This window comes from Sylvia atricapilla, chromosome Z (genome assembly GCF_009819655.1).
Source record: "Sylvia atricapilla isolate bSylAtr1 chromosome Z, bSylAtr1.pri, whole genome shotgun sequence".
NCBI classification, from domain to species: Eukaryota; Metazoa; Chordata; class Aves; order Passeriformes; family Sylviidae; genus Sylvia; species Sylvia atricapilla.
The window spans coordinates 60,086,968-60,108,326 of record NC_089174.1 but is presented as its reverse complement, the minus strand read 5'-3'; the positions used below and the strand labels follow the sequence as shown (position 1 = coordinate 60,108,326).

Below are 21,359 nucleotides of genomic sequence, written 5' to 3'. Positions count from 1 at the left end.
GAGGTTTTGCACGATCCTTTGTGGCTTAGATATCTGGCAGGGGTTTGAAACTGCAAAGGCATTTATAACCTTAGTAATTACCTGAGACAAGAGGAACTAATGGGGGTAATTTACAGGTGAAGGAGTCAAGGTGAATACAGATTGTCCCCAAAAAAATCAGTTATTATTAGACAAATGAGAGACAGAACAGATTTACTTCATCCTCCTTTGAGATACAAAACAAATGGGATTTAGCTGGACGTTAGCTGGGATTTATTTCCTCCAGGCCAGCTAAAGGGAATGTTAGTAGAAACCAATATGCTGTTATTTTGGTGGGACTTTTTGCATCTGCAGATTAGAAAATGTAGCTCACTCTTGAGAGCTGTGAGTGTCAGTGCTCAGGATGTGATTTCAAGAACAAAATCTTACTTGTTTTCAGGAACTTCTCCCTAATGACTTTGTCCATGACTACTGACTTGCAGTGGTGCAGGAAGTGTGTGTCTGCAGATGTGATACTCAGTCAGCTTCTCAGTATGTGTTACGTTAAATACCTTTGCCTCTGCTTTTGAAAAACCATACTTCTTGAACAATAGACATTTGGAGATACTGGGCTAGCACGTAAATCTCGAGAGTCCATTTAATGTCCACCTGTATCTAAAAAATAGTTTTGATTCTAGCTCTAGTAAATCTCAAGGGAATTACTGGGGGCTGTGTTCTTTTGACAATCTGTCTTACAAAGAAGATATATTTTACTTTTCTTCTATCAGCCTTATCATGCATTATAACTAAACTCCTGACTAGTTTCCAGCAATTTTTTCTAGTCATCTCTCTGCTGTATACCTTTCTCTTTCTATGTCTTCTGACAACTCTTTTGTGCTTTTCTATCAAGTTTTATTATAATGGCATGTAAATCTGTAAAAATTGGTAAGGAAATTAGAATGGTTGAATTTGCAAATTTTCTGGGCAATCTAGATTTGGGGTGCACTCCAGTATCACCATCACTAGCAGTTTCTGAGAATGTGAAATAGGAATCTAATGCATTTCTGAAGGTAACAAGAGGCTAGATTGTATTTGGTATAAACTTAGTCAAAAGTTCTGAGAATTGTTTTTTGTGATGTAGGAAAAGAGACGTAATGAATTATAATTGGTTTAGCAACTTTCTAAAAGGTTACTTAACTGTTACACTATCAGTAATATAACACTATTGAGTCTATATAGTGAATAATGTGCAATTCATGTTGGGCTGGTACAATTGTTGTTTGCAGCATTACAAAAACGCTGTGTAATTAAACTTACTATTCAGCAAGTTGTATGATGTGATCATTGACAAGTAATTTTGAAAAATTTTGGAAAGCAAATTTGAGAGTTGTGACATGTCTTAGAAAAAACTCAGATTTCGTTTTTTAACTTGGTGGATATACAGAGATTTTGTAGGGTTTTGCATTCTTCTGTTAAATATTCCAATAATTTAAATATTTATATATGTTATGAAGAATTTACTTGAGTTTGTGAACAGGGAAAATTTATTTTAACGCATCATTGTAGTTGTGAACTTTTTCCCTAGATTTACAAATGCTTATACACAGAATGTTATGGTTTTTACTTGTGAATAATTGTTTACATCTTCTGAATACTAAAGAAATTAATTCCTGTTTTTAAAACTGTGCTCTTAATAAGTTAAAATCAAGCTATTTCAAAACAAAAGACTAAGTTCTAACACTGCAGATTGAAGGGTTTTATTCTATTGTTTAACTTCTGAAGCTACAAAACATCAACAGATGTAATAGTCTTATTTTAATCTAAAACTTGTTGTACTGTACTATAACTTTTTATTTAAGTGAGTAATTTTCATTTTCTTCATTATGGAGAACACGAATAATTTTTCTGTTGCTCTTGCTTTTCTTGTTTCCTATTACAGCAGAAAGACAGGCAACTTAGTAGATAAGTATAAAAATGAATATTGAAAAGATTATAGGCAAATTAAAGCCTCAAATATCAGTATTATCTTTATATAATTTCCTTGTAGAATAGCCTTTCCACTTTACGATGAAATGCTTTATGGATCCTTAACAATAATGATGTTAGATGAGTTGAAGGTAATGTCTCACAGCTCAGCAGGAGAAACAAAATGGAAGATAAATGATTACTTTGCAGTTCATGGTAAGATGGCTGACTTTGCAGCGAGACAGGGGAGTGACAGAAATATACTACAATGTTTCTTGTATTTGCAAAGACAATGTGCGTCTTTATGCAGGACCACAATGAGTACAGCTGTGAGTATGGTAAAATTCTTAGAATTTGCACAGGAATCTTTGAGATGAGATGGGACTGCTGGGATTGGGACAGGAGTGTTATTTCACCTCCCACCTATTTTCTTATGTAATCCAGGAATTGTAGGATTTTTTCATCTGTAATTTTAAATTACTGTTGTGCAGAAGATTATTTCCAGACTTTCCAAGGGTCAGTGGAGGAAGTGTTGGAAGACTTGCATTTTCTTTCATGTGTGTGTTGCATCCTGAGGAAGGGGCAGGAGCAGCACATTATCTGTGTACTCATCTGACTTTAACTGATCTACAGGGAGCCAATATACAGGTGAACAGGATATGAGGGACTAGTGTAGCATTCAGTCTCATCTGACTTTAATGTAAGCTTAAGATAGGATTTTTTCTGCGTTACAGAAGCCTTGTTCTTCATAGTAAATTAGACATCCAGGTGTCCTTGGCAGCTTCAGCTTCCTACTGCTGACCCTCAGTTTGTCCCATAAGAGTATATTGTACTCTTTAGTGTCTTCTCTATGTACCTTATTGTGCCCAGTACCACCCTGGACATCCTAAGTTGCATTCTGCAGTGTGGATTTGAGTTGTTGTCTTCTGGGCAATTCTGTGTCTATTGATTAGCATTCTGCATGAATTTGTGTTATTAATACTTTGCTGAAAGGCAATGCAATGGTTAAAATAGTAACTTTCTAAGCTGGATAGAAAATAAGAAATTTGTAGATTTATGTGAGAATGCATGGTCCCATTTATATTCCAGTTTTCTTTTGTAAAAGCATATATTTACTTTGTAGGAGAACATTCAGTAATATTTTAAAGACAACATATTATACATCAATTTAAAGTATTTTTATACTCCCATTCCGTTATTCAAAGCTAAATTTGTTGAATTATAGTAGCTATTCTGTTAATCTGGTGATTTCACTGAATTTATACCAATTCAAACCAGGAACTGCACTCCTGGGAATCAGGCCTTCTCTTTCAAATGTTAATGCACTGTGTAAATTGCTGTTCCTGTTTAGATAAAAATCTGACTGACAAATTAGCTACCACTCTTCTTTTCATTCAAACTGTCTTGGAACATATGCAACCTAATTTTGTGTTTTTAAAAATTTGCATCAACTAGTATATACTGTCACCTTCAGAAAGAAAAAACAGTTTGACAATCTACTGAGATTAGTGGTTGTTTCAGAGAGTTTCCACAATTTGCTTCTCCACTTGCACTTTAATGGTGTTGGTAGATATATTCAGTGTTTGCAGTTGTGGTGTGGTATTTGTCTCTATGGCCTGCTTTTCTAAATTGGAGGTGTTGGTTGTAATCGCATTAGTCATGCTCCTTTTATGAAACAATCACCATTGAGCAGGACTACGAAAGCTTAATCACTAGCATTTATGTTGAAAGTTAATATTAGCTAAAGTGGTATAGGCAGAGAAGGAAATTTGGATCAAGTTGTTTTGCAGAATGGCCTTGGAAAAGCCACTTCCTCATAGTGTGGCCACCCTGTGCTTGCTTCTGCACTTCTTGTCAAACCATCTTCATCTGATTTCTGTTTTTACAGGGAGCACTGTCTCATTATGTGTGAGGTAGCAGTGACGTAGGGTAGTAAATTTAAATCAGGTCCTAATTTAAGGGGCAATTTTAAAAGCTGATTCTGCAGTCCAGCTGGAGTAAACACAAGAACCATTTCTATGCAAAAGCCAAATAATCAGGCCTGGATTTTTTGTTACTTTTTCAGGCTTTAATTCTAGGGACTAGAAACCCACTTCAAGTCTTACCAGTGAAAATCAGATATAGTTAATGTGTTTTGTCTGTGTTGTAAGAAGTTACATTTACCTGCTTCTGTTTGCCAAATCCAGTGCAGTGGTTTTAGTGTTTGCTCTGCTTTTCCCCTGTGAGATAGGATTAAGAGAACCAAAGCAGGCTCAAACCCAAAGATAAACAAATAGATCTATCAACACACACAAAAAAGGAGAAAAAAAAAAGAAAATAAAAAAACCAAATGAAACTTATAAAATAACACCTTCTCCCACTACTAAATATTAACTTTTCTACAATGTAAAGAGGCAAAACTCAGAACTCTAGGTCAATACCACTTACAAAATAGTCTTTCATTCAGTCTTTGAGAGAGAGAAGTATCTCCTGTTCTGTTCTCATAACTTCCACAAAAGAAACAGTATGCTTGTGACTTCCAACTCTCACAAAACAGCCTGCCCAGAGAACTTCTGCAGCTGTAGACCTTCCGTATCACATAACCTTTCTCATGACTACACATGGGCTGTGGACTCACTTATATCAGGGAGTCACCTTTTAAAGATGCTCAGGTCAAAGGCAAAGGATGTTTTATCTCAAGGAACAGAGATATCTTCTCACTTCTTCACTGGCGCAGAGGACTTCTTATCTCTCGCTGCTCAAACACCTTGTGGGATCACCACATCACAGCTTTTAATTCAATATTCACTCTGTAAATCACAGATACCTTTGCTGAAAAATCCACAAATCATTTCCCCAATTCATATTGTCCACAATTTGAAGGAATATTCTAGTGTATGCGTATTACAGTCTGTTACCACAACTCATAGGAGATTTTCAGCCTAGGACTAAGGCAACTTGGCATCTCTTCCACCTAAGGAGTCACTCTCCTTTTTCTGACTTGTATATCTTCATATTTATCTCTTTACTTATCTCCAATTTGTCCTTTTCTCTTTTTCTAGGAAGGGTTAGAGTTTTAAAAAGTTTCAGTCGGTGTCAGGAGAGAGTTAACATTCTTGCCTGGGCCTGCAGATGGTCACCTGATCTATTCTGGGCAGCAGCCTCTAGGATTTTCAAAAGCTGCGGGGATGGGGGGAAGAGAACTCAGGCCAAGAAATCTCAGAGCAGCCCCGCAGGTGGATGCCTCCTGCTTCCACCCCTCAGTCTCATCCGGGGTGTCCCAGCTCAGAGCTGCTGCCAGAGTCTGCAGGCTCCCCTCCGCTGCTGCCAGCTGCCACTGGGCTGGCCATGGCCTGGCCTCCTCTGCCCGTGGCATCGGCCAGCGCTGCCGAGCTGCAGCCTCCCCTCTCCCCTGCTGGCAGCCAGGGAAAAAGGGGGCTCAGGCAGCCCAGACTTCTCCCGGGGTGGGCAGAGGCTCCCAGAGGCTCGGCTGGGCCCAGCCCAGCTGCCCAGGGGCAGTGGGGCCTCAGCTGACCACAATGATACCTGGTGGCTTGCTGGAAGGAAGAGAAACTCCCCAGGCTTCCCAGGCTGATTTGATGCTTGTGTGACCCAGAGGTGTATACCTATAAATAATTAGCCAATCTGGCCTTCCATCTTGAAAGTCAGTCACTAATTGTTTTTTACCATCCATGCTAAACCAACAAAACAAGAATACTCATTTGCTTTGAATTGAAATGAATGTGCTATGAACTCAATTTGCTGTTAAGTGAATTTCAGTTTCTCAAATATAAGAGGACAGAGGTGTTTTGGAGTTCTGAGTTTTGGAGACCATGCATTAATTTTAAATTATTTTTCAGAAACCATGACATTTCTAGGATAAAAGTCAATACAACAGCTTTCTCCATGCAAATTGTGGTTACATAGACTAACAGTAAGGCCTGAACTATTCTTAGATATTTAAGAAATGCGGAGGATGACAAAAAATGAACAGTGTCTATTTCTCTGATTGATTTTAACAATATGTATAAATTTATGAACAAACAGCATGATTTAGAGCAAGAATTATATGTAGGTACATAGGAAAGCCAGTTTTAGTGCAATTACAGAATCTGAGTTCTCTCTAGTCAGTCTTTTCAATATCTGCTTCTCTTTGATCTTTGTAACCTCAGGGCTAGATTATGAGCTTTGAGTCTGCCAGGAGGAGGATTAAAATATTGTGCCATGGCCCCTCTGCAGCAGGGATGGAGCAATACAGAAAAGATCTGTTTCCCCAGGTACACTGTGGGGCTGAAGCCAAGCTTCTGCTTACCTCTGCCTTTTGCCATTCCATCTTGTCTGATAGCATGGGCAAGACCATAGTAGAATTTAGAAGAACTTTCTAATACTGAAAGCTGCAGCAGCACAATGAAATGGATTCTTACATAGTCTTTCTGGAAGACTGCTGTTGAGTGATTGAAATAAGTCTTTCTAGAGGGTTTTCGTGTCACATGATGCAGAAATAATGAGTGACTGAAAGATAAGAAATACATTCAGCTAAAGTAATTGTTACTTTTGAGTAACAATACTCAAATAAAAATGCTATTTTTGAGTCTTTAAACTCATAGCATCTCAGGAAAATTAATTCCTGTCAGGTTCTCTGTATTTGAATCTATTACCATTAAGTGAAATAATTGATTAGATTTCTGTATATTTTATTCTCTTGCTATGTTTACATAGCACCTCCTCCTCCTCCTCCCTCGTTTTCATTGACCTTAGTGTCGCCATTTTGTTGTCACTGCAAGTTTTCACCTTTTCCTTTTCTCTGACTTGTGAGAGAATTTGTATCTGTTGGTTTCTTTATTATCAAATTCTATGAACTGGAAAGTTTTTATAGAACGGTCCCCACCTGTGCCGTGGGAGCTGCACCAGCTGCTGCAGTGCTGGCTCTATTCAGCACCTCTCCACATGCAAGCTGCTGAAAAAGGAAAAGCTGCTGCCTCCGCTTCTGGCCTTCTGTCTGCAGCATGGCTGGCTAAAAGCAGCTAAGCAAGTAAAGTTCATGGCGAGCTGTGCTGATACGGCAGCAACCACGTGCCATTGCCCCAGCTGTGCGACCTGGTCATGTGGCCACTCCTGGTCCGGGATGGTGGCAGGCACTCATGCCCTCAGCTGCTCCCAGCCTTGGCCTCAGGGCCACCTGTAGCACCAGGACGGCATGGTGGCATGGCCCAGCTGGGCCCTGCTAGGTAGGGGACCAGTGGTCCCCCCTCAGGAAGGGGAACAGCAGGGCCTGGACTGCCCCTCCAAGGAGAGGGAGAAAGAGGAATTGCGTGCCTTTTTTCCTTCTTAAATATGTCATCACAGAGGTGTTGCTAAATTTTCTAATTGGGTCAGCCAGCGCATCAAACTTCAGAGCCTTTAGAGACTGGCTCTGCTGGACATAGTAGAACTTTCAAGGAGCTTCTCTATTAGAAGTAACCTCTGGCTTCCTCTGTCCCCACTAAAAACCAAGCCATATTATCCTAACACAATAAGAAGAAAAGTTACACATGTTCAGATGAGTCAGTGGTGAATATGAGTAATCTTCAAGAGGGAGCCATTTGCAGAAAATATTCACATTTAATACTGTGTACCATGAACTTATTTTTCTTCAAGACTGTTCCAAGTTGTTTGCCTTATCTTTTCATACATAGGCAAAGAAATCCCAATCTTTATTGTATTGGGGATTTTTTATATATATGAATTTTTATGTTCAGGGAAATTTCTCAGGAATATTTATTAGCTTTAGAGAAAGGTATTCAGGCTTGCTACTTATTGGTTGCAAATGTTTTTTTATCTTGCAATGTTTTATTCTTTTCTCCCCTAGTATGCCCGCTGTAGGAGCACAGATGTGAGAACTGAGTTTACTCCCACTCTGATCTGATCAAAATAAATATTGATTTTGTTCATTCTGGTAGGAGAGGTTCTACAGAATGCTAATGCAAAAGCGTGAGAGGGAGGCAAAAGGAGCTTTGAAAGCAAGCCCACTAGTCTAAGTTACCAACTGCAGGATCCAGTTGGGGATCTTCATCATCACAACTCATCTGTCCTCTTGAGTCAGGGTAGAATCACATCATCCAAACCATTAACAAGAGCCAGGTGATGTGATGGACCCCTGATTTGAATGGACAAGTGTTGGTGGTTTTCTATTAGAATATTACTGTTTTCTGCAGCAGTTTTAAACATTTGTCCACTGTTGGGTTTATACTTCCTGTAAAAGATGCCACATGAGCCACATTTTCCTATTTCTAAACAAGTTTTTGAGATACAATGACCACTGCCCTCTCTGACAATAGATAGTACCAGACCGCTTCCTGGGCCACACTGGCTGCAAGGAGCCCCTTCTCCACAGAAGAGTCTCTTTCCCTGCACCCAGCAATGACATGAGGTGGTATAGAATAACCTCCTGGCCCTGTCCATGGCTCCTCCTGGCTACTGCAAAAATTAACCCTGTCCTGGCCAGAACCAGGACACTACCATAGAGGGCCTCTAGATCAATCAGACATGATTTGCCCTTAGCGAAGCTGTGCTGGTTGTCTTGGATCGCCTTCTTGTCTTGCATGTGCCTTCCATGAGGATCTGATCTTCCAATGCACAGAGGTGCGGCCCAGAGGCCTGTATTCTACTGACTCTATCTTCTCCTCATTTTAAAAATAGGAGTGATGTTTCCTTTTACAGTTAGCAGGAACTTTATCATATTTGAAAATTCAGAACAGTCAAAGAATAGCTTTGGAAAAGCACCAGGCAGCTCCCTCTGGACTTTGGGTTGCATATCACCAGCACAGACTGGTACCTGTTCAGTTCCATCAGCTGGACACGAACCTGTGCTTGGCTTACAATGAAAGGAACACTGCTCCTGCAAGCCCATATGGAGCTTCAGGGGAAGATACTTGTTTTCAGTTGGCTCCTTTGGATCAAATCTAAAAGAAGTCAACGGCTCTTATAGTCTTACAACTTTTAAAATAATTATGGAGTTTGAGACAGCTGATTTAATAACTGAATAATCAGGGAAACATTGTAGAGATAAAATAGTAGGCATTCAAAGTACAACAGTTTTTGACAGCTTGGGAGAATAGTCTCAATAGTTCATAAGTTTACCTTAGATCAGAATATCTATACCTCTTTGCCTTAATTTAGGAAAGCATTTGAATGTATTGGAAGGTATTTTCTTCAAGTGTCAGTGGCTGTATTAAAATTAGATATACTGTTTGGAATACTGCAACATTTCAAGTTTCTGGCTTCCAGTGCATGCTTCAGGTGCAGTCCTTCTTCTGTTTTCTTACTGTGGCTCCACAGTTCCTTGTCTGTATCAACCATCACCTGCCACTGCACCTGGAGAAAATCACCCTCTCTGGTAAAAACAATGGAATATCCAAAGAAAAATAGAAAAATTTCTTCTTTCTCTGCAGGGCTATTCATGTGAATTCCTTAATGACAGTGTAGAAGACACCCCCAGTATTTCAACATGTACTTCCAACATTTATTGCAAATAGATTTCTAACTATTTTAGTTCAGATTATTGTGGTGGGTTGAGTGCCCACTAGAATTATTTACTCTTTTTTCTGCTATGAGATAGGATTAGGAGAAAAGCAAAGCAGACTCAAACTTTAAAGGGCATAAAGAAAGCACATGTATATAATGAATTTCAAAATAAATGTTTCTAAACGCAGAAAATATTACTTTTAATAATCAAGAAAACCTTCAGAATTATTATTAATATGAATATTATTTACAGATTTGCTCTTAAAATGTATTTTTGAATGGCTGTAGACCTAACACTGGAGACACCATATCTGCATTAATGTGTCCAGTTATGGTCTTACCTGTACAAGAAGGATGTGGACATAGAGGAGCAAATATGGTAAAAGGATATGAAAGTGATGGAGGAACTGAATCATCTGTCATATGAGGGGACTGATAGGACTGGGACTGTTCAGGTGAGCTGTAGAGTCAGAAGGATCTTATCCAAACAGATGATATGGGAAGTAAAGAGAATGAAGCCACACACTTCTTGGTGATGCAGAGTGGCAGGATGAAAGACAACAGGTGCCAAATGAAATACAGGAAATTCCTCAACACAGGATTTTACTTCACTTTAGAAAAGACTCTGTCACTGTGAGGGTTATTGAATGCTGGATTAATTACCCAAAAAAGTCTTGATGTATTCATCTTTAGAGATAGCTAGTCATGGTTGGAGTTGGAGCTCTGAGCTGTGCAACAGCAAGAATGTGAAACTGGACACACAAGCGAATTGTTTTTTCAATACAGATGAGCATGATTTGTCCATTTCTGCAAAAAATGAAATAGATTATGTAATTGTATGGGAAATGTGCATGGTTTATGAGCTGAATGTAGATTGAGCCCACACTATGTTATTTACAGCTGGTGTGGGGATGTTGAAGGATTGCTATACCAACCATATCCTGTCTGACTTTTCATTATATGACTGAAAAAAGTGAGCTTGCATTTTTACTATTTTGTCAGTGTAAGAAAGGGTCTTACCATTCCTCAGGAAAAAAAAAATGTAAGAATTACTTGTGCAGTAAAAAGAGAATCACAAATGGTTATGATCCTGTGAAAATAAAAGGTAGGAGCTCTGGTAGAAATTAATAAAAACTACTACCAATTTCCCAAATATTGTTCCATAGACTAAGACACTGTGATGATATGTGAAGAATGAGGTTGTTATTTGTCTAGTTATTTGCATGAGGACTCTAATTTTCCAAATGAGCAATTCCATTAGCTATCCCAGAGTCTGTAAGATGTTTTTTCTTGTGCGAGTTGCAAAGGGAGTAATTCATGCTGGGCTTTTGTTCTTGGAAAATTAATGTTAGGCTTGACGTTGTTGGTTTGCATGTTTTCAGGAAATTTACTCCATTCTATGATGCATTTTAAAGTTTGTTTCACTTCGCCAAGACTCCTTTTGGCACTTTTGCAATAAATAGCAGAAGAAGTATCATAATGACAATAACCATTTTGACAGTCATCAATGAGCAGAGAACAACTAAGAATACAGTCTATTTTAATTTATACTCAGAGCTATGATAGTATTTAGTAATCCCTGTAGCCTGCGAAGTCATAATTACTCCACTGCAGCAACCATCCTTTTCTCTTTCCTCCTGCCTTTCCTGAAAACATTGGGAAGGGTAACACAGTAATTCCACCCATTCCAAATGTGTGGTGATGCTGAAAGGATATATCTTTCTGTGTATTTCACAGCAACCTTTGCCAGGCAAACACAGAGGGCATATTTTAAAGCCTTTGACAGTATTGTCATACAGGAAAGTGTTTCTGTGAAAATCCAGCTTTTAATTTATTTTATCCCGTGTTGAATCAAACTCATGGATTAAGATACATGTGATTAAAATCAGTTTATAAAGGTTGGATTTGGCAGGAATGATATTGCATCAAGATAATGTCCAAGTGAGAATCACTGGAATGTGTTTTTGCTCCCACATTTTAAGTTCTTTGTCATGATGATCATTGACCTCTGTTGGAAGTGAAATGCACAAGTCAAAATACAAATACTTTTCTAAGTTATTCTTTGTAAATCTAAGAAAACAGTAATAGTATTGTGGCAACCTGAGGTAGTGCCAGGTCTTGCAGGACCTTGTCACTCTGTAACACGTACCTGTGTCCTTGTCTTTATCTTTTCTCTTCCCACTGTAGACCACTTCTGAGTGAGCTCAGGTAATTTGGTCACTGAGTAAGTCCTCTCACACCCAGGAGAATACCACTGAGTACTACCTTACATGACAGGTCTTGTGATATAGTCACTCTGAAGTAGAGATGCCTTTGCTGGGGTGAGGATTTGAACAGAGAATTGGTGAGCCCAGATGTGTCGTATCTTTTTCTGGTCCTTTGTCTTATTTGGGTGAGCAGTTGCTTTTATGGATGTGTGGTTAACGTGCTCTGAAAATGATTCATTTACGTCATACTGAGACATATGGGACAAAAGAAACCATTAGAAGAAGATGTTGCAGCTACTGATGCTCTGACATGCTCAACGATCAAGCACAAAAGTTTGCCAAACCACTGGAACAAAAATGCTTTATATCCTATGGAACAAAATATTTTCCCCTTATTTTATTTTGTAAGCATTTGGATTCTTTTAGTGTTTCTAAATCAGCTAAGCAAAAAATGCATTGGTGTTCTCTCCATTTATGGTTTGATCCACATATGTTTCAGTCAGCAAAGATAGCATCCAGCAAAAAATGTGCTGTGGTTAACGAAACATTTATTACTTGGGTATGTAAAAGAGAAACCATTGCACATACGCAATTGCACTTTAGTGATCCTTATTTTCAGTGTGTGTTAGAAATTAATTTTGGTGAAAGTGTATCACAGTTGCTGATGGCTGTGTGATTTATGCATATGTTGTCTTGCCAATGCAGCATCAAGCTGTAAAGAGAGTGTTTCTTTGGTCAGTATTTCATTTTCATAAGGGCTAACATTAGTGTTAGCCCATTAGCAGGATTATAAAACTTGAAACATGCATGGTAATAAATCTTCTCCAATTACCAAGTTGTAAAATCATCTTACTGGTAATTTCAGTGCAGTGGCTCACTCACTGATTTGAGAATGCATCCTTCTTTGTAAATAGAGCAGAGATTGCCTAAGGCTGGGTCCACCTGCAGAGGGAGAGGTTGTCCAAGTAAAATGGCCTGATGGAAAACTGTATGGTGCCAAATATCTAGGAACAAATACAGCTCACATGTATCAGGTGAGTATCTATGCTTATTACCATGTGCTTGCTTTTCAGATGTCTTTATTGTAAATCACTCATTTGGCTCTATCATTGGAGTGGCCATCCACACCTTCAAAGATGAAGGGTGAAGTGTGAACTACTGTTGTAACTCTTACTAACTTTAATTGATATAGAAACAACTTTTTAACCCAGCAGCAAGTGCTGTGTACTGTTTGGGAGAAAGGTTTCACTTGGTCTTACAAAATCAAGAAAATTACTTGCTTTCTAAGAGCTCAGGTAAACAGGTGGAACATTAAGATTAAAATATAACAATTGTTATTTTCTGCAGGTTATTTACTTTGATTTGATATCAGCTAATTATACAATTAATGACACAAAATTAAGTATTGATGTGAGCCCACAATGAACCTGAGGCATTTCATAAGAGGTTGGAAAGGGAGGACAGTAAGAAGAGCATATCATTCCTTTGTCTGAGGCAATTTTGAATGAATTAATCTAAGGAGCATTTTATCCTCAGCAAAGGCAAAAGGAAACTGAACACTGAAGGCAAAGCTAAAAAGCTGACTTCTGATTTTGTAGTAACAATTACTGGTTTTTTATGGGCTTGCCTTTGAGAAAAATAAGTCAGCAGCTTTGAGTACTCAAGTGAATGGTAGAAACTGCAATAAAACAATCACAATAATAATAGCACTGAAAGAATGAGAATCTAGATACATTTCTTTTATATATATATGTGTAATCATTTTCACTTATGTAAATCTTTTCATCAGGGGGCTTCACATTACTGTACCAAAATGGCAAATTTACTATTATATCTCTAGATAAATTAAGGCACAGAGAAGCTAAATTACTTCCTGCGTTGACCTTCTCACTTTGCCAATGACTTGCAATTGAATTCAAGTTCTCAAATGTCTAAAGCCTTGAGCTAGTCTCTAAATCTTACCGCTTCTGTTATATTGAGCAGCTGTATTATGTTGTGAAGGTGGAAAGTTTTTTATAAAGTATGAAGATTATTTTTCTATAGTAATGTTAATCTTCAAATCATTTATTCTTTTGAACAGTTAGTCTTCTGAGGAATACTTTGAGGTTAATTAGATGAATGTAGTTGTCTTTCATATTTAAAGGAATTTGACATAGTCAAAACAAACAACTTTCTCCTATTTTATACTTCTTGAACAAGGAATTTTGTTTAAGGAAAATGGATAAGCATGTGGAGGCTCAGCAAGATTTAGAGTTCCGCAGCATAGCAAACATAAATTCATATAAATTGCCTTTAACAGTCCCTATCATGGGGGAAAATGACTAAACTTAAAGATTAGAGGGAGTCCATGTTGCAGTACATAGGACTATAAAGACAAGCAAGTATTTCGTCTGCAAGATAAGAGAGGAGGCTGTCTGTGGCCACAGATTACAAAATGTTTATGTCAGGGAGGTGCAAGACAATACAGCAGTTCTTCCTCTGGTCCTTCTAAATGGTATCTAAAAGCTCCCAGGACTCACACATACACCAATGTTTATTTTCATCTGGTGTGATCTGTGTTGCACCTTTGAGATTCTCTTACCCAGTCTTTTGTGTGATTGCTTAGATCTCATAAGGCAAAATCTGTTTTAGTTGGAACACTCTGTGAATTTTCCTCATGTTCATCAGATATTTGTACCAAGTGTGGCAGTACTGGAGCATGCAGGAGCTATGACACAATGCACCAGAATATGTGTCATACAGTGACATTTGTCAGCCAGTATCCTATACAATCTCTAAGTAGAGCTAAACCTGCCAAATAAAGCAGGTGCTCAAGTGAAATTATTAATACAATCTACAACTGATTTCTGATATTGAGGTCCACAATTGAGTTAGAGTTTATTAAATTATTTATTCACTCCATTAATTGCTTTCTAACAGCTTTCTCCCTAATTTATGATGTTCTTACAGAAAAAAAAAATCTTATGAAGATACTAACATATCATGCAGACACAGTACAGCAGCAGAATCCAAGTGAAATAACTTACTTGATAAAATTGATGATTTGATATGTAGGATCTGCAATCTGAATTGAGTTGAAGCTATTAGAGATGGTGGATTTATATTTTGCATGAATCATGATACTATTTAAAGTCTTAGATAAGCACTTGTCATGTTTACTATGAAGTGTAGGTAAATTATTTCCAGTGTGATATGCTGGATTATACCTGAGGAACTTCCACTTAGTCTTCATTGTAAATGAACGTATTTCATACATTTCTGAATAAATCCAGAAATGAATGTATTTCTGAATTTGTCAGAAGTGTGACAAATTCTCTGTTATGAAGCATTTGCATCCTATTCCACACTGTGAATAAAAACAAATATACTGACCATTTAAGAAGAGCTTTTCTTATCACATGGAGTGTCAGAGTTTATTTTCTACCCATTTTTTTCACCTGGGATGCAAAAAACAGTATAACAAACTGTATTACGCAAACAAACTACCAAATGTATTGTGCAGGAAGGAGCAGGAGTAGCAGAAAGACTGTCTGTGCATCCTGCATTGCCCTCATTTAATTAAACAAGCTTAAGGCAAATTGACCTGTAAGTTCCTCTAATATACTACTTACAGAGTAGGCTTAGGAGGTTAGTAACAGGAGAAGAGTAGTAAGGATGACTCGTGTGACTTTGTTATCCATTTGTGTGCTCTATGCATTTTAAATGCATTCCAGATTTGTGCAGCCCTATTAGTTGCAGTGGAAAAATTATTTTTAAAGAAGTTAATAGATCATAGTCTGTATCCTTGCTTTTTAGAACGGATATATGGATTTTTCAGCTGTTTACATATTAATCTGACATACTCAGATATAGAAAGCTTTTAATTTGAAACTAAAAACCCAGTCCATTTACAAGTTTAAATGCATGATTTTTCAGTTTTATCCATAATAACACTCTTGATAAGTGTTTGTATTTGTGCTTATTCTTCTAGTCAAGTGTGCTGTTGTCATTCACACAGTCTCATTAAATCACCTAAGGATGTAGAATGGGACTTGGGACTTTTAATTTTATACCAAACTTTAAATTATAGTTTCTGTGAGAGCTAAACTCCAGTCACAGATAATAGCTGAAATTCACAACTGTTAGATGAACTATTAAAATAGAGGAAAAAATCAGCAGCTACTGAAAAAGCTTAAATGCTTCAAAGCCTCAGCATTTTAACATTCCTTACACCTAGTTACATTTCCTTTCTCATTTTCTGCTAACGGGGTTCATATTGGATTAAATCTAAACCTAAGCATGATAAAGCTTTTCATCTTCTGAACAGAGCATTTAAAAGAAATTCCATCAGATTCAATAAAATTCTGTTAACTGGTATTTCCTTAGTTGTCACTCACATTTTCTTTTGGCATGGTCTTCCTCAACCTTGAATCACAGGATGTTAAAATGAATTTTTTATTTATTAGAGGCAAGTAAAAAATTAGAGACAAATAGAAATGACATGTCACTCCTGCAAAATATTGCTTGACTTGTTACTGTTCAGCATTCCTAATAAAAAAATTTACTTCATTATGTAAGTGTCAGTGCTGATTTTTAAGTCTCTTTGCTTAGATACTATTTTCAATGTAGGTATGTGTTGGAATTCCTAAGAAATAACCTTTTTTATGTTTCAGCCTAATTTTGTGCTAAAACATAGCAAAATGTCTGTATATAAGTCTTCTTTGCTTAAATATGTATTTTTATCTGGAAGCATTTCCAGATAAAGCATTTCCAGGAACTTCGTGCAAGAGATAATTATTATTTTATTTTCAAATACCCATTTTTTTCAATTAGGTGGAGTTTGAAGATGGTTCTCAAATAGTAATGAAGAGAGAAGAAATATATACACTGGATGAAGAGCTTCCTAAGAGAGTAAAAGCACGTTTAGTGAGTATTTGCCAATGCTAACGTTACTATATATATATGCGTATGTATGCTTGAAAGACCAAGAACACCATACTTGGATTTATTTTGGATTTTCAGTTTAAACAGACTTGTGTTTTGTGAAGCCAGTGATATTAAGAGTGGCTAAATCAGCCCAATTAGGAGATGTGTCCATTTGCTAGTGAGATGGTTAGTTGTTCTTCCGGTACAGGTAAATGCTCTTGTCAGACATAATTATTTTCTCCTAAACGGGACATCGTGTTTGTCTAATCTGTCGGATCAGGAATGATGAAGTTAGTAAATATTTAAATTGACAGACATTCTATTCTTTAAGCATGCTTATAACAGGTATATATTTTAAAAAAACTTTCCAGCTTTTCAGAGCTTTTGGATTTTAAAAAACTTGATTTAATAAAAGGCAATTAACTTCTTGTAAGAAATAATATAACTGATCAAACTCATTAATGTTGCTGGCAGGACTTACCAGCATTTCACTAGCCTTTGGTTTAAAACTGAATCTTTGCTACTTTTTTAAACTTTCCTGCTGTTTCAAACAACATCCACCAGCTACATTTTTATGTATGTAGGCCAAATGGAAAAGTGTTGAACCTCACAAACAGCATAGCTTTTAGAGGCTGAAAAGAGAAAGTTCTTCCACACATTTTTTGGAGGAGATGACTGTTTTGCCTGTCTTAAGACTGTTCTTTCTAATGCAAAGTGCACTGGTCATGTATTCTGGGTTAAGAAACCTTTATGTCAGGGAGTTTGGGATAAATGCACAAATCTTTCAGTATCCTGACTAGGGTTAAGATAGATGTTTTGGAAAATGTTAAAAGAACCGTCTGATTATATTTAATGGGGGCTTTTATTATGCTTGGAAAGCATACTATTGCCATTTTTTTGTTCAGAATGCAGACTATTGCATTCTCAGGATAATAATAATAATAATAATAATAATAATAATAATAATAATAATGGGGTTGTGCTATTTTTAAAATTGATTTTTTAGAAATCAGTATTTCTTTTTATTTGTTTGTTTATTGACTTCATTAGGGAGTTAACTATAGATTATTAAATATTAAATTTGGTCAGCTGAATAAAACCCACTACAGCTGTTGCTGAGACCTATGCATGATTTTCTAATAGGGCATTAAATTCTAGAAATACATAGGTTAGTCCTCAAGGCATGCCCAACACCTTCCCCTCCTCATGCTGAACACAGTTCAAGTTAAAGACAGCCTATGATCCTGCTTCTGTCTATTAAATAAAAGACACCAGTTTCTTCTAAGTGATGTTTTTCTTCATCTTGAGAATTCTTCATGACTCCGGCAGTGTAAGTTGGTCCAAATATTTTGCCTCTGATTTTGCCCGAATGGCTTGCTGTTGTTCCACTGCTTTGTTGGTGGGGATTCCCAACTGGTTTAAATTTGATGACAAGTAACCAAATTGAGACCCCTGACCCTTTGCAAATTAGGCAGTGCCCAGGTTTCTTTTCAGGCATCCATGACCTTGCATTTAAAACTTCCTTGAACAACACAAGGTGGTGAATATTACATGATACTGCTAGGATGAAAACTGCCCAACAGCTGCATCACTTTCATGTCACTGTTTTCTCATCTAGAATTAGCATGACTTGTGATCCCTGGATAAAATCCAGACTAGCAACAGGTGTTAGTTATATGTTTCCAAGAAGTGCTACAGATGTAGAGAATTTAATTCTGAATAGGACATTCAAAATACGGAAAGGTAAAATTTGTATGTATGTGTAATTAATGCCTGGTTTTAGTCTACAGCTTCTGACATGAGATTTGAAGATACATTTTATGGAGAAGATATTATCTTGGGAGAGAAGAAAAGGCAGAGAGTATTGAGTTCTCGCTTTAAGAATGAATATGTGGATGATCCAGGATACCGCACCTTCTTAAAAAGCTCATTCCAGAAGAAATGCCATAAGGGACTGTAAAGGAAACAAGAGAAGAGAGAGGATTCTTGATTAAAAAGCATGCAACTTTATTTGCAATTGGGTTTTGTTTAATTGAACACTCCATTTTACAGTGAACTAATCCATACACCAGCCTTGTAATCTGAAGTACTTGAGTTCTGATTTCATCTGTTAATGTATTTAAGAATCTTAGTATTTTGCATTATAAAACCAGGGAGAAAACCAAGAGAGATTACTAAATGATATGCTGAAGAAAAGTTTTAGTCCTACTCTCATTGAAATAAATGGTAAAATTCCCTTTGAATTCTTTGATTCACAATTCTGAGAAGACGACATTTTAGTAAACAGAGACAATGTCAGTGGCTCACTTTTTTCTACACACAGTAAAGGACATTAAGTTAAAAAAATGCAGTTTTTATAAAACATTTTTAAAACAAAACCAGATTTGTACAGTACTGAGACCAAAAAGGCTGTACTTAGTACAGTGCTTTTACATTTTTATGTCACTACTGTTTTCAGTAGGATTTGATGTGGACTCAGCTATTGACTTAGATATTTTTGGCTTTTAAGACAGATATCTTCAGCACAGCAAGGATATTTTGTATATTTAAAGAGATAGATTTTGGCAGTTATTTTTAAACATGTTTTTCATAAAGTCTACTATAACCAACTAATTGTAAAATATAAATTTATTTCACTGTGTGTATGAAAATTATTGTTTAAATATATATGCTTAACAGCCTAGTTTTGAATGAATATATTATGGCTTTTATTTTGAAATAATGCTCTAGCAATGTAATAATGTTTTAAAATAAATAAATACTTTACTACAATTGCAACATTTTTCCTGTTGATGTGATTTTGAACTCTATTGTTTCATACCTATAGGAGTCAAGAATATATACTGTATTTTCCTGAACACAACAGAATATACACACAGACACTCACACAATTTAGTATTAAAAATGCAGAGTTGATAAGTACTGCACTTTCATTTCTTGTCTTTCTATTTCTCTTCAGTATTTGGGATCTTGTCCTTTTTGGATGTTTCACATAAAGCAGAAAGACTGAATTTGTATGAAAACTTGAGTATGTGAACCTAGAAGGGACTGTTATCAAAATGACATCATCTATTTCTTGTAAATTGGACAGTCAGCAGGATTTCTGACTGTCTGTCACAGAAAAAAGAGCTCTCCAAAATGCAATTTAAATCCAAGCACTGCTGTTTCTAGGGTTCTTTCTAGGGATCTGCTTGCAAAAAACCTGAATATATGGACCAAATGATTTTTTTCTGTACAAAAACTCAGTCCTTTATATGACAAGGCATACAGATCTTTGTTTCACAGAAGCCCTTCCATGATTATTCTTATTTTTTCAAGTGGACAATAAAATCTTTTCAATTGCTATATGACACCTCAAGTGACAGTGTAAGTTTTCTGTGTTACATTAACTTTTTTTGTACCATGAAATCACTCAGAATCCCTTTACTCTAAGAAATTGCTTAGCTGTGACAATTGGAATGTATATCTAATTGATAACACTTTCTCTAAAGGCACTGGGTTGTGGTGGATGCTGTCTGGCATATTTCACAGTATCAAGGCTCTTTTTGGTATTGTAAAGAAAAGATAAAAACTAATGATAGATTTTCAAAATGCAAGATTGCTGCTGCCTTCTACACTTATGTGCAGCTGATAATCATGTTGTATGGGGTTTGTGTGACTGGATTTTTGTAGTGGGGTCTACAGGGGTGGCTTCTGTGAGAAGCTGCTGGAAGCTTCTAGCAGAGCTAATGCCAGCCAGCTGCAAGACAGACCCACACTGGAGCAGGCTGTGCCTGAAGGAGACTGTACCCTGTGGAAGGTAAAGTGACACACATTACAGCAGTTTGTGGGGAACTGTTGCTGCCTGTATGATGAGTTCACACTGGAGGAGTTCATAGATAGCTGTCTCCTGTTGCAGAGACCCTGTGTTGGAACAGGGTCCTCTCCCTGAGCAGTGGTAGGAACAATGTGTGGTGAACTGACCATTACCCTGATTCACTGTCATCCTGTATCTCTGGGGGGAAGGAAGTAGAGCCCAAGAGAGTGGAAGAAGGTGTTTCTAGGATTTGATTTTACTTCTCATTATCCTGCTCTGATTTTGTTAGTAATAAATTCAGTTAGTAGCCCCAGATTTTTTTGTTTTACCTGAGATAGTATTTGGTTTGTGATCTCTCCCTGTCCTTAACTCATTAACTTCTTGTTCATTAACATCTCCCTGTCCAGCTGTGGAGCTGAGTGACGGAGTGGTTTTGGTGGGTGCCTGGCACTCAGCCAGGGTCAATTCACTACACCTAATTATTGATGCTTAGTTTCAAAATACTGTATTCTGTAGTAAGAAAGCTTTTATAATCTTCTATGAAGGTTCAAAACAACTATGACATTATTACATGGTTAAATATATATTAAAATATTTTGTAATGGGATAGGTGATGCTATGTGGTATAAGAGAGGCTAGAAATCAAATGCATATTCTTTGCCTGGATCTGATATGACCTGTTAAGACACCATGAATAAACCCCTCATTTATAGAGTGGATCTTTCTCTTCAAGATCCTTGAAATTTGCTGACTGAGGGGTTGCAAATTTTTTTTTTAATGCATTTATGTGAAAAGTTGGCTTGTTTCTCCTTCTGTCTTTTATCGAGCAGATATTTACTTTGGAAGTTCTCAAAGCCACTGAAATTATTTCTGACATTTGTAAGGTACTAGAAAATACTTCTGAGTAAATGAAAAGTGTAATTATCATCATTGCAGTTTTGTGCCTCCTGTTTCAGGACTCATGGTCTTTGCAAACTGGATTGGCTAAACAACTGGCCTACAAAGACAGTTCCTGTTCCCTTACAATTCCTGAAAAGCCACACTTT

The 21,359-nt window shown here is 37.0% G+C and overlaps 1 protein-coding gene across 1 annotated transcript in view; it reads left to right on the top strand.

Annotated features, from left to right (window-relative positions):
* Positions 1–19,289, top strand: part of KDM4C (lysine demethylase 4C) — a 246,651-nt gene extending 227,362 nt beyond the window's left edge. Inside the window, exons 20-22 of the mRNA XM_066339406.1 lie at positions 12,527–12,646; positions 16,425–16,517; positions 18,301–19,289. Coding sequence (XP_066195503.1) covers positions 12,527–12,646; positions 16,425–16,517; positions 18,301–18,477 — 390 coding nt within the window. The 3' untranslated portion in view covers positions 18,478–19,289. The remainder of the gene's footprint in view (positions 1–12,526; positions 12,647–16,424; positions 16,518–18,300) is intronic.
* Positions 19,290–21,359: the final 2,070 nt, after the last annotated feature.